Genomic DNA, 13,249 nt, shown 5'->3' on the forward strand with positions numbered 1-13,249 from the left:
TCCGGTGGATTGAGGTCGCTAATAAATGAACAGTTTAAATTAAGCCATGTCAGCCTTCAAAGCACGTACGGTCTTTACTCTCGCTATGGAGTCCTTCATGGGTGCCACTTTTAGTTGGAAAATGATAAATTTACAACACCACCACAATAATTATGGATCAAGATCTCCTCAAATTCTTTGCCCGAATTTGATACAATTCGGGCAGGTTGTTGTGAGTAAGCATTTATCAGATTCACCTGACCGGATAAACAGTTAGGCAGCCCAACTTTTATTTGGTCAGGTGGGTCTCATAAATGCTCACTCACAACTACCTGCCCGAATTCTATCAAATTCGAGCAAAGAATTTGAGGGGATCTTAATAATATTCCTTCATATGGGGTGGGGTCAGTGTATGGAGCCCATCTTATATGAGGAGGTGTTGTGCAATTATTGTACTGGTGAAATGTAGAAATCAAACCCCCTTTTAGCTAAGCTGAAAAGCATTCTAGGCCCTTCGTATCCTATCCTCTTCCCACGTGTCCTCCTTTCACGCTCCGGATATTTTCAACCTCCTCCTCAATAAATACACTTCCCCACTCTCTCTTCTTCCTCAGCAGTCTCTCTAGCGTTTAAAGCTGATAACAATGGCGACCATGGCCTCCACCCTCACCTCCAAACCCCAAAGGCTCGCTCTTTTCGAAAACTCCGCCTCCTCCTTCCATGGCACCCCTCTGGCCCCATCTTCCATCCGCGTCCAGCCCACCAAGGCTGGGGCTAAACCCTCGATCTCCATGTCCGGCGCTCCCTCGCCGCCGTACGATCTGAAAGCGTTCACGTTCGATCCCATCAAGGAGTCCATCGTGTCCCGCGAGATGACCCGGCGGTACATGATGGACATGATCACGTACGCCGACACCGACGTCGTGGTGGTGGGCGCGGGATCCGCGGGGCTCTCGTGTGCCTACGAGCTCAGCAAGAACCCGTCCGTGCAGGTCGCCATCATCGAGCAGTCTGTCAGCCCCGGTGGCGGTGCATGGCTCGGCGGCCAGCTCTTCTCGGCTATGGTAAGTGCCTTCAAACTCATCGTTTGCCTGCGATCTCAATCCGGGAAACTCAATAGACAAGTTGCATGTTTGGTCCTTTTTGTAGGAGAAAAAACTCCTGGGTTAAGATTAAAAATGCTAAACGAATCTGTTGATAGAATCATTAAGTAAATTTTTATATTAAGGACTCAAGTATTAACATATTTATATATATTTGCCAATATTGATTTGACAAATATTTATCTTCCATTTTGTGGTTGCTTTCTTTAAGAGGCTTTAATTTGTGGAAGATTTTGACTGGATTTGTATACTAATCTAATGTCATTATATTAGGTAGTGCGCAAACCAGCGCATCTCTTCCTTGACGAGCTGGGCATCGAGTACGACGAGCAAGACAACTATGTGGTGATAAAGCACGCCGCTCTCTTCACCTCAACCATAATGAGCAAGCTCTTGGCTCGCCCCAACGTGAAGCTCTTCAACGCCGTGGCGGCCGAGGACTTGATCGTGAAGGGAGGCAGAGTTGGAGGGGTGGTCACCAACTGGGCCTTGGTGTCCATGAACCACGACACCCAGTCGTGCATGGACCCCAACGTCATGGAGGCGAAGGTGGTCGTGAGCTCCTGCGGCCACGATGGGCCGTTTGGGGCCACCGGGGTCAAGAGGCTCAGGAGTATTGGCATGATTGACACAGTGCCAGGGATGAAGGCACTGGACATGAATGTAGCGGAGGATGCTATTGTGAGGCTCACTAGGGAGATTGTGCCTGGGATGATTGTTACTGGGATGGAAGTTGCTGAGATTGATGGAGCCCCAAGAATGGTATGTTTCTAGCTCTTTTTTCTTTGTATTTTGTGTGTCTAGGAGCTTATTACATATTCACTTTGTTTATATATGCCCAGCTTTTATATCTAACATTCCATACAGTTCTAGCTAGTAGACTTAAAATTATCAGCTTTTATAGCTCTGCTGTGAACTTTTTGTCAAAGATTGTAAGATAAGATGAGTCTGTTTTCGTTGCTCACCTTTAATAGTGTGTACTACTGATAGATGCTGATAATCACATACAATTGATAGAAAGAGAAGATTTGATAAACATCAAATATTATCCAAGTTGAGAAGCGCGCAGATATGCATGTATTCAAAGCCTCCTATGGCTTGTAAATTAAGTTTGAGTTTAATTTAGTAGATGTTTAGGTGCCTTTGGTTTTGAAACTGCTGTGTTGCTAGCTGAAACTGCTGCTGTGTTGGTAGCTAACATATATTGTAACGACTAAGGAAAATTGTTAGCTACATCTCATATCATATCACTTTTAAAAAGGACTAATCGAGTTGCAATAAAATTGCTTATAAAGCTCAGTTTTATTATGGGGAATTTAGCACCATGAACTTTATAATTTTTATTACTTTGGGCTTTTCATCTTTTTAATGTGGGATGTGGGATTAGGGTGTTACAACTTTTTTTCCTTTAATTCTTTAGAGCCATGTTCGTATGATGTTATTAGATTGCTATAATTTTATTTGTAACGATTCAAGAAAAGTGTTATCACCCCATAAAGACTAATTCATTTGCAATTTGAGCTTCGTAGTTTCACCTAATAAGAAATTAATGTGGAACTTAATACTTATAAACCCATTTTATGTGGGCTATTATTTTTTCCACATGGGCTTAGTGTGTTTCCTATATGTAGTCTTTTCCTCAGTGGTCCAACAATATTATTACATTTCCATTGGAAGATAAAATAAGGCAATTATAATCTCTACTCTTAATGGTCCCTCGAAGTCTTGTCTTAATAACATGTCCACTAGAAAGAGCAAAGGGATGCCTTTTATGAATGAAAGTGATGGATCAATTTGTGATTTGCTTTTTCTTTTGAGGTAATGCAGGGTCCTACATTTGGAGCCATGATGATATCAGGACAGAAGGCAGCTCACTTGGCCTTGAAGGCACTGGGACTTCCCAATGCTCTTGATGGGTCATACGTTGGAGGCATCCACCCGGAGCTGATCCTAGCTGCTGCAGATTCTGCTGAAATTGCAGACGCTTAAATCAAATTTAATAGTGTTATTAGAACGAAGAAATGCCGGAAATATTTATAGACTGATAGGAATGAGTTGTGGGCTTGTGGTGGCCGGTGGTGGTGGGTGGTTAATGTGATTATGTGTTTTGTTAATAAGGTGGCAGCGTGTCTATTTCCTTTTTCTTTTTGTTAGCTTTTTGTTTATGACTGCCGGAACGTGGAAGTGGAAATGCTAGAATTTTCCCTTGAGCTTTTGTTATGTACGTCTTCTTGGTTTCTCTATCCACTCTTATCGATCTGTTTTCTCATATCTTTTTGGACCTTTAGAAACAATATTCATAGCAAGCTAGCTAATCTCCTCGCACCCAATTCTCTAGATGGTTAATGACCCTGTGCTAAAAAGTAATCATTTGATACACATTTAGATGGAGGGAACTCATTGAGGATAAATGGGTAGTCCCAAAATAGAGAACATATTTTACTGGGCGATTCCCAATCTGAAACCAAGAGTGGGCATTGGCGAAATCTGCGCGAATGAAGTAAATGGAGAGTCTGGAGCAGCATAATGCATGCTCTCCAGAATTTTGCTTTGCAAATATGCTAAATTTTGCGCTTGTCTCCCCTCATTCATAGTAATGTTAGGGATTTATTTATTTTTTATTTGATTTCAAAAGAAAACACTCTGTTCTTGGCATCTTTTATGTTCTCTTTCATCGTCGTGTTTCTCTTGTTTTGTGGAACTTCTTTTTTGTTTCCATTTTCGCAATTTCATGAAAGTAGTTCTTTAATATCAGTCTTCGAAAAAAACAGTGTGTTTTCTTTTGAAATCAAAAGTCGTGATGCAGACCTTTGTGAATAGCCAATAAAACTGGCATCAAACGTAAGCCATGGAACGAACTCTGCCTAAGCCTTTCCATGGTACCCAGTGAAATGCAGCACGTACGGAGACAACCCATCTCCAGGCATGTCCATCTTGAGAAACACTCCCACAGCAGGCCACCCAAAGGGGGCACCCCCACTGTTGGGGTGGCCAGCGATGGGGGTGACTTCTTTTTAATAAAGTGAATATATATATATATATACACACATATATGATTTTAAGGCGATTCGGCAAAAAAGCTTCCATGGCACTAACAAAACTTCACTGAATTCGAGAAAAACTCGTATCAAAAATTGATTTCAAATCAAGCGTTAATTCAAATTTATGATATATTTACCCTTTAAACAAATGCAAAATCAATGGAAAGTTGGAGACCTATGACAAGAAGCAAATAAAGCAGTGGAATACTGAATAGCTAGAATATTAGAATATATTAATGAGAAGCAAGTTGAGGAAACAAATTAATGAAATGATACTAAAAAGCTGGACATCAGCCGATACAAGCAAAATGGCATGCAGCATGATTCGAATGAGAAGTGAGACTAATAGAAACTTAAAAATCCTATTCTTTTTTCTTCAATTTTTTTTTTTTTTTTGATATAATTGTTTAATATATAATATATTATAAACCGATTAGCAATTATTAATCACTTTTGCCTATCTTTAAATCCGTTAACCACAACCAGCTTAGACAATTATGCGGTTGCGGTTATTAGCGGTTAATAATTGAACCGCTTGTACACCCTACCTTAAATTATGGATTTTAACTAATTACTTACGCGTGTTTGCTCCAATAAAGAGTATAATGTGCCTTAAACAATGGGAACGATCCTGCTCTGATTTAGACTTAAAACTTGATTGCATTGTCGGTTATTATTGGAACAATGAAATTATCATAATTAACTATTTGTTTTTATTTTTGCAAAATGGTAAGATCGAGTTTTCATTTACCATGGCAGTTCTCCTGAAATTTTAAGTATGTGCCATGTCGAAGGGTGGATTTTTTACCAATGAGATCAAAATTGATGTAGATTATTTGTCTATTACGGAGTGGGCAAACCAGCTAAAGGAATTTGGATAAATGAATTATATTGGTTATTGGTACAAGCTTGACGATGAGATTTTAGATCATGGATATATATGCTCACATCCGTAATGATAATGATGCCATCAATTTGATTAGGGGGATAATTAAGTAAGAATAGAATAGTGATGCACTCAAACGATAGTGCCGAATTTAAATAATTACGAGACAACTGATGCTAGGATGAAGATCTTTACACAACATGTGTGAAAGGTAAAGACAAGCATAATGCACATGGAAATTTTGATTGGTATGGGCATGGTACATTGTCTAATGTGTATAATGGTGATGTTGTGCCATCTAATTATGTTGATACTAAGGGAAATATGGAGATTTTATCATCCGAGTCTGATTAGGGGAAGGCCACTCGGTGCAAGAAGAAGAGAAAATACCCATAATTCATTGAGCATGATTTGAAAAGGAAACTTAAGCTACAACCATTTAAGAATGCCATAAAAAATTATTCCATTCAAAATAGATCCAATTTTATGTTTAAATACAATAGTAAAATCCGGATAACAACTAAGTGCAAATTGAAATGTGGGTGGCGGGTTTATGCATCACAGTCAAACACTTGACATTCCATCCAAGTTAAGATCTTCCTTCCGATGCTTAATTGTAGCACCCATCGCGAGAACAAAAAAAATTGATGTGAATTAGATCGTAAAGCAAAATCTTCAGAATTTTAGGGCTATGGCTTGAGTTTCATTCAAAAATTAAATTCTTCTCCAGTTTCATAATTTTCTTTTGCCTTGAATATAATCCAAGTCCTTGAATCAGTAATTAATTCTATGTCTTACAGTTCTTTCTGCATAAATAATTTTTTCAAAATTAAAATTAATGAAATCTTACACATTGTCACAAGAAAATATTAAGTGGATTACTCGTATTATCAATTGAAAAAGAGATGTTAGAAAAAAATGAATTATTAATTTTGCATCCAAAAAAGCAAAAAAAAAAGAAGAAAAAAAAAAAAGATTTTAAATTTGTCACAATGAGTTCTAAACAAACTTTTATACTATGTAAAGCTTATTGCAAATTTGTGTAATTATACCTTCTGATTTTACATTTTTTTCAAGATTAAAGTAAAAATAAAATTACAAATAAATATAGAACTTTTTCAATGAGTAGGTGATTTCTGTGCTACAAGTAGTTTAAGAGATAAATCTGTGCGCTACAGAAAACATGAGTGTGCTATGGACGACGTCGTTCTGTTCTGTTCTTTCATATTGATGGTTAAATTCTCTCCAGGAGTCTACAGCAGGTTCTCCCTCTGAAAACGTCTTTAGCGTCCTGACTCCTGACCCGTCACACTCTCACTTCCTTCTCGAAGAATTTTCAAGGTATGTTCGCCAAATTTCACTTTCTTTACGGTTTAACGGAAATTTATTAGTGAAAATTATGGAACCCTAGCTCTCTGTTTGTTTCCTGAGAAAACTCGGGAAAGGAGAATGAACGAGAAAAATCTACTGGTGTATATGTTCCTTATTGTCTTTGGTCTCTCATAAATTGAAAATTTTGGCTCAGGTAGTCTGATAATGTCGTATTACGTTCAGTTGATGCGGGGGTTTTGGTTTCGAGGGCCCAAATTTATGAGATTAAGAACTCTAATTTGTTTTCTTTTCGCGCATTTTCTTAGTAACCAAACGCGGTGCTAGCCCTATCCAATTTATTCCAATCCGTAGCTTCATTAAAGCACTGGTCGAGGATTTTGTTTTCTATGGTGCCTGACTATGAGAATAAGAATTCGAATTTGATCTTTGCACCGAAAGAGAAAAGGAAAAGAATTATAGTTTAGTTTGATCCCTTTTCTTCCATTTTCTGAGAAACCAGACGCCGTGTAAATTTCCCTGAACTCTTCGCTTATCCAAAATTGTTTAGAAACTCTATAAATTTTATTCCTTTTCTCCCTATTCATCGCGTCATAGCTTCATTTGAGTAGTTTTTGATTCATGAAATAATTTACCAATATCGGTGAAAACAAAGAGGGAAGCTGCTAACTTTACCTGCCAAATAGTGAAAATAAAAAATTGCTAGTCAATCTAGGATTTGTGAATTACGGAAATTTTATTGTGCAATAAATTTTTAAGGACCAGTAATTATTTTAGGTTATGTTGCAGTGCCGATTGGATGTCAAACTGTTTTAACAGTTTGGGACATTACATATCTCTTCCCTGGATAACTAGTTGTGTTGGGTTTTTATGTGTTAGTCTATCTATAGGCTCACAATAATGTTTTTAATGGCAGCCTGAGATTGAAAGATGGAGGAACTTTTTGTTGTGATTCTCTCTATGCTTCTCTTTGCTGCGTTAGTTCCACTCTACCTGTGGAAACGCCGTCAAGATTCTCGATCACCGGATGAAAACGAAGAACATGAGGTCTGCTTGCTCCTCTTCTTCTCTCTGCCTTAAGCTTCTTTTAGAGTGTAAGGTTCAATTTTCAGCGAAGATAAGTTATCAGCAGAATTTAGATTTGCTCTTTATTTCATCTTTTAACCTATTATGAAGATAGGTTCCAAGGAGGGAAACAGTTGTACGGGCTACTGGTGCTCGTCGAATGCGCCGGAGACCGGCTGCAGGAGCTAGTACATCATCAGCTGCAGTAGCAAGTGTTGAAGGTTTGTAAAGTGATTTTTTTTTTTTTAATTTTTGTGTCTCCATTTCTGTAAATGAAAGAAATGTATGAATTTTATTTTTTGGTCTTGATCCTGTTATTGAAGTTTTGAAATGTTTTCTCATGTAATTGGATAAATGGGTGCAATTGAATTGTGAATTCAGTAAATACTCATAGCATCTGATATTGGGCAGTCAAGAAATAGTATGTGCAGATATTGAGTTTGGTAGGGATCATAGGCAAGAGAGGAACGGACCAAAGAGAAATAAATTTAAATGTGAGAAGGTAAAGGTAGAAGTAAATGAGGATTAAATGAGGGAAAGCCAGTTGTGAAGGTATTTTATAGTTGACTGAAATCAATTTTTGTTCTTACGAGGTCTAATTTGGTTTATTCGTTGACAGTTGATGCTACAAACTTGAGGGGAATCAAAAGAATATTGATAAAGGTACTTGAAAGGATATGTTGGCCTGTCATAATCTCTATTATATGACAGGCCAACATTTATCAAAAAATGTTGGCCTCTAATATAATAGTGATTATGATCCTAGATAGATTGCTGTGTCAAACTAAGACTTGTATATTTGACTTTGTATAGTTGGGTTTTGGAATTGTTGAGTTGGTTTGAGTTTCTATAATACGCATGAGAGCTGAGAGGAGCTTGGAACAGTGTAGTCTCTTTATTAATTATTTAAGTTTTATTCGAGTATGTTATTATGGTTTCTTTAGGTATAAATTTATTTACATTTGCTCTATGAGAATGTTACTTGTAATTTGGTAATTCTTGTGATGGAAGTTTCTCAGAAGACTGTCTTCATGGCATTCTGCTAGAATTATAGCAGTCTTAACCCCCACACCTTTCCCTCTTGGACGAATAGAGACAAAACTAACATAGAAGGGGGTTGGCGTGGGCGAGGAAGATCTTTTTTCCATCAGAACTGAGCAGGGAGGATTCAAGGTTACATAATTGTGTGTGTGCTCCCCTAGATGCCCTCCCCGACTGGTCAAATCCTCCCCAGGCAAAGAATGAGACCTGGGTTCCTCAGCTAAATAGCTTCCTCAAACTTAACTTCAAATTGCGTAACATACAACTTTAACTGTCAAATGTGTGAAAAACAACCTCTTCAGCTTTTCAATGAGCTTGAAGTTCGCTGTGTGCTGGTCAAACCATTAACCTTGAGATCATTAACGTTACATATTTGTATGTTACCAGTTTTCTGTCTGCTTTCGATCATATCTTTACATTAATGCATCCATAAGATGTACAGGCATACATATATTGGTTCTTGCCGATCCTAGGTGTGCTTTTACGGCTTGACTATTGCTTTCCTTGATTACCTTATATAAGTTGGAAAACTGGTATTGTATTTGAGTGAAGTAATCATTCTTAAATGTAGATACAGAAGTTGTTGATGGAAGTGATGATGAAGCTGCTGCAGATGAGTCTTATGAGGCTAAAGCATCAAAGAAGAAGGAAAAGAAACGGCAAGAGCGGGAAGCACAACGTCAGGTACACTTTTTTGTCCCCTTTATATATATATATATATATATATATATATATATATATATATATATATATATATATATATATATATATATATATATTGTGCTCTCAGTTTTATCTTTATACATGGTTTTCAGGTATGATCATTCACTAGCGTTTCAGGAATATGTGGTAATGGGCAGGGCATCAGTACTTGCCTTGACCATCTAACCTAGATTTAATGAAAGTCCCAACTGTTGATATTAAAATTTAGAGCAAGCAGTATCTTTTTTGCTGTCCTGAATGAGGTCCAATTGGAATGGGGACATGTGGTGATTGCTAAGGCCTCGTTTGGTTTGCGGAATGAGTATTCCATTGGGAAATAGAATAGTTATTACTATGAATAAAAGAGAGGAATGGAATGACTATTCCTACTCTTTAGATTTTTAACAACTCATATACTTTAATTGGAATCTAATCAAAATTTTCTAAAAAAACCACACATTATTATTATTATTTAAAAAAAAAAAAAGTTAAAAAAACTCAAATTATAAAATAATAAAAAAAAAAATTGAAAACTAGTGGGTGGCTAGGCCACCCCCAAATGCTCAGGGGGTGGTGTGATCACCCCAATGAGTGGTCGGCCAGCCACTGTAAAGGTGGATTTGTTTCTTTTTTTTTTTTTTTGTTCTTTTCTTTTTTTTAAAAAATGTAGTCTATTCCTTTAGGAATAACTATTCTTCTAATTTTTTAGAGGAACAAGTATTCTTCTCCGTAAAGGAGTAGACCCCTACCAAACAAAATAATGACTATTCCATAAGAATAGTCATTCCATTTCAGGGGTCTATTCTGCGAATCAAACGAGGCATAAGTAATTCTAGAATTTCTCAACAACTAATGAGGATCAGTAACGAATGAACTTCTTAAGCAATTGGAAGTATCCATCTTACAAATTTGTAGATATTCAATTTATATTTAAGATGTTTAAGTACTTGGTGTGTATGAAGTTTGTGTTTCAAATTTTGTTTGGATCAAAAGAACTTTGTTGCTCTGAGTTCCATATGATTGTTTTGCTTTGTTGTTCTGAGTTCCACATGATTGTTTTGAAGGCTGAACAAGCTGCAAGAGATTCAAGGTATGGTAAACAAGACAGGTATGCAGAAATGCGGAGGAGGAAGGATGAGGAACGTGAGGCGAAGGAGCTTATGCTGGTAAGTGATTTCTTTTTTGTTGGATTTTCAGTCTGCATATGCGTGTATGTGTGTTTGTGTACACATGGCATTCCTTGTTGAAGAATTTTGTGGTGCTTCATATAGGAAGAAGAAGCAAAGGCTCGTAAGGCCAGGGAGGAGGAAGCTGCTGCATTAGAGTTTGAGAAGTGGAAAGGAGACTTTTCAGTCGATGCTGAAGGCACTATAGAAAGCGAAGTACAAGATGGAAATCAGGACTTGCTTTCAAATTTTGTGGAGTACATAAAGGTTATTTTCAGTCCTGTGTATAATAGACTTCTCAGAGATTTAATTCTTTATTTTATCGCACAAGTGTTAGAAACCTTCAATCTGAGTTTCTCATCTCATTTGGCGATTTAATGAGCAATTCCAGTAGATATGAAACCATGATAAGTGAATGTATTGACAACTGTTCGAAGTAATTAAGAGGAATAGGGGATATCTGCTAGCATATGAATAAAATTGTTTCGGGTCAGTCTGCTGATATGTCAGTGAGAATAAAAAGGCTTTCAAACAACGGCTGCGGTGCAGACTTTTTCTTTTCTTTTCTTCTTCTTTCTTTCTTTCTTTTTCTTTTTTTTTTTTCTTCTTTTTTTTTTTTTTTTTTTTTTTTTTTTTTTTTTTTTTTTTTTTTCGTTTACTTAATTTGTTTACTATGATCTTGCAGAACCACAAATGTGTTCCCTTAGAAGATCTCGCTGCAGAATTCAAGTTACGCACTCAGGTACTCTCTGTTCACCCTTTTGGCAGTAATATATATAAGGTTTCAATTTGACAGTATGAATGAATTTTAGATTTCGTTCTGTTTTTGAGAAATTACTACCCATGTTTTGTTTGTCTACAATTCTTTTAGAATGTATCTTGTCTGTGTGTGTGTGTGTCTCTCAACCTGAGAAATTTTGCATTGTGGTTTATATTGTCACATAGAGTTGTTTCATGCAAAATATGGCTTTCTAATGTTGCAACACAACTTTTTGTTGACGCAGGAATGTATCAATCGGATTACCTCCTTGGAAAGTATGGGTGCGTATTGTTCCATTTCTTTATAGTTGTATCGAGTCTATTGACCATCTTGTTGCAAACAATCAATAGAGTATTATTTTTTTATATAAGTAAGAAAGGTTTTGTTAAAAAAGCGTAAGGCACCTCTAAGTACGCATGAAGTATACACAGAAACATCCAAACCAGCCCACAAAAAGAAACCCAACAAACCCGCAAGGACCTAAAGCCCTCAAACCGGAAACCCACAAGGAGTACCCAACGCTACAGCACATGAGCCTAGCCTTGAGAGAACACGCTTGCATCGCTGTAGTTAATGGAGCTTTTCAAATTCAACACCTCCCTTATACCTTTAGATACTTAAACAACTCTCACATTTCAGCATCTCAAGGATGTCTTCTGTCATGAAAGATGCTTTGTTTGTTAACATTTGTTTATTCTTCTTTTTGTTATATGCTTTCAAAATAAAAACATTAACAAACAACCCAAAACACAAAACAATTAAAATTACTCACTTTTATCTCACTTCAAAACACTTTTTCAAAACAAAGATAAAATAAAAAACCCTCTAAAAAACATTAACAAACGAAATCCTAATATTTTTGATGAGTATGAAAGACAATATCTAAAGCCTACTTCAGATTTTTTCCGTCATCTTGAACTTTCCCTTCCGTTGTAGCACCTCTGACATTTACAATCAAATTTCTAAACAATGTAACTTTCTATGTTCTCTTTTGTGGTTTACTTTTTCTGATTTGATAGTTTTCTATGCTATTTATTTGTAGTTGGGCATGGTCCAAGTGTTTTTTCTTTTCTTTTCTTTTCTTTTCTTTTCTTTTTAATTCTTCTGTTTATAGCCTGTCCTAGTCTTTCCTTGACGAGACTTAATTAATTAGTATGTTATTTGTTGTTCCAGATTTATGTTCCATGGAGTATGTCTGGTCTTTACATGCTCTAAAGCATCTTCCCCTAGTTCTTCTGTTGTTTGAGGAATGTAATGTTGGATTTGGTTTTGTTTTAGGGCGACTTTCTGGTGTCATGGACGATAGAGGAAAATACATATACATCTCACAGGAAGAAATGAAAGCTGTTGCGGACTACATTAAGCGTGAGGGGCGGGTTAGCATCTCGCATCTGGCTAGCCAGTCCAACCAGTTCATTGATTTGGAGCCAAAAGCCGAGTTTGTTGAGGAAATCTGCAATGTGGAGGAGATCAGTGTATCTTGATTCAAGTGAATCTGTGTCATAGATAATTAGATATATAGTGGGAAACGAAATGCATAATGAAAAGTAAAGAGGCTTTATTCAATTTGCATGTGTGCATGACTTTAACATGAAAACCAACCAACCTACACTTTTGTGCGAAGAAAGGCAACATAGGTTTGACACGGGAATTGGGACAAGCTCCTGTTCTGCCAAAACCTTTTTTCACGTGTGCTCTGGTCTGGGTACGAAAAAAGGTAGATAATTTTTTACTCTCAAACTTGCATTACTAATGTTTAAGTTACTAATTGAGCAAAATTTATTATTTATTATTTATTATTTTATTTTTTTTAATGTCTACGCATTTGAGCAAGAACTTGATCAAGTCTCCGATTGATTTGAAGAAGCAAGATCGTGGAAACCCTGTTTTCTTGTAGGTTTAAAATATGAAATTGGCTTTACGTTGTTTTTGTAATTTTAATCGCTTATGCAAAATGACAAACTAAAACTTACTTTATCTAGTTTAGCTAATGAGTTTTAAAAGGCACAATACATTCAATTATCTATTCTTAACTTTATATTATTTAGATATATTTTTTTATTCTTTTTTTTATTACTTCTTTAATTATCCTTTTTTTTTATTGTCTTTTTTTTTTTTTTTTTTTTTTTTTTTTTTTTTTTTTTTTTTTTTTTTTGGTTGTTAAATTCAAAACGGTC

At 36.4% G+C, this 13,249-nt stretch overlaps 2 protein-coding genes across 3 annotated transcripts; both read left to right on the top strand.

Annotated features, from left to right (window-relative positions):
- The first annotated feature begins 569 nt into the window (after window positions 1–569).
- On the top strand, window positions 570–3,302 carry LOC133874903 (thiamine thiazole synthase, chloroplastic). Its single transcript, XM_062312811.1, has 3 exons — window positions 570–1,043; window positions 1,356–1,844; window positions 2,910–3,302. Exons 1-3 carry the CDS (start codon window positions 624–626, stop codon window positions 3,069–3,071), a joined length of 1,071 nt encoding a protein of 356 aa, XP_062168795.1. The 5' UTR covers window positions 570–623; the 3' UTR covers window positions 3,072–3,302.
- A 2,889-nt stretch (window positions 3,303–6,191) lies between these two features.
- LOC133876508 (DDRGK domain-containing protein 1) lies at window positions 6,192–12,638 on the top strand. 2 transcript variants are annotated; one of them, XM_062314798.1, is made up of 9 exons: window positions 6,192–6,350; window positions 7,255–7,385; window positions 7,519–7,624; window positions 9,022–9,128; window positions 10,211–10,312; window positions 10,418–10,579; window positions 10,998–11,054; window positions 11,317–11,353; window positions 12,351–12,638. In XM_062314798.1, exons 2-9 carry the CDS (start codon window positions 7,269–7,271, stop codon window positions 12,554–12,556), a joined length of 894 nt encoding a protein of 297 aa, XP_062170782.1. In that variant the 5' UTR covers window positions 6,192–6,350; window positions 7,255–7,268; the 3' UTR covers window positions 12,557–12,638. The 2 variants fall into 2 exon arrangements, with proteins under 2 accessions (XP_062170782.1, XP_062170781.1); XM_062314797.1 differs by having other exon boundaries at window positions 6,193–6,350; window positions 9,016–9,128.
- Window positions 12,639–13,249: the final 611 nt, after the last annotated feature.

This window comes from Alnus glutinosa, chromosome 8 (genome assembly GCF_958979055.1).
Source record: "Alnus glutinosa chromosome 8, dhAlnGlut1.1, whole genome shotgun sequence".
Taxonomy (NCBI): domain Eukaryota; kingdom Viridiplantae; phylum Streptophyta; class Magnoliopsida; order Fagales; family Betulaceae; genus Alnus; species Alnus glutinosa.

Coding starts and splice junctions, on each gene's coding strand:
- LOC133874903 (XM_062312811.1), top strand. CDS start 624: ATGGCGACCATGGCCTCCACCCTCACCTCCAAACCCCAAAGGCTCGCT. Junction 1,044..1,355: donor GCCAGCTCTTCTCGGCTATG/GTAAGTGCCTTC, acceptor TCATTATATTAG/GTAGTGCGCAAACCAGCGCA. Junction 1,845..2,909: donor TTGATGGAGCCCCAAGAATG/GTATGTTTCTAG, acceptor GAGGTAATGCAG/GGTCCTACATTTGGAGCCAT.
- LOC133876508 (XM_062314797.1), top strand. CDS start 7,269: ATGGAGGAACTTTTTGTTGTGATTCTCTCTATGCTTCTCTTTGCTGCG. Junction 9,129..10,210: donor AGCGGGAAGCACAACGTCAG/GTACACTTTTTT, acceptor ATTGTTTTGAAG/GCTGAACAAGCTGCAAGAGA. Junction 10,313..10,417: donor AGGCGAAGGAGCTTATGCTG/GTAAGTGATTTC, acceptor TGCTTCATATAG/GAAGAAGAAGCAAAGGCTCG.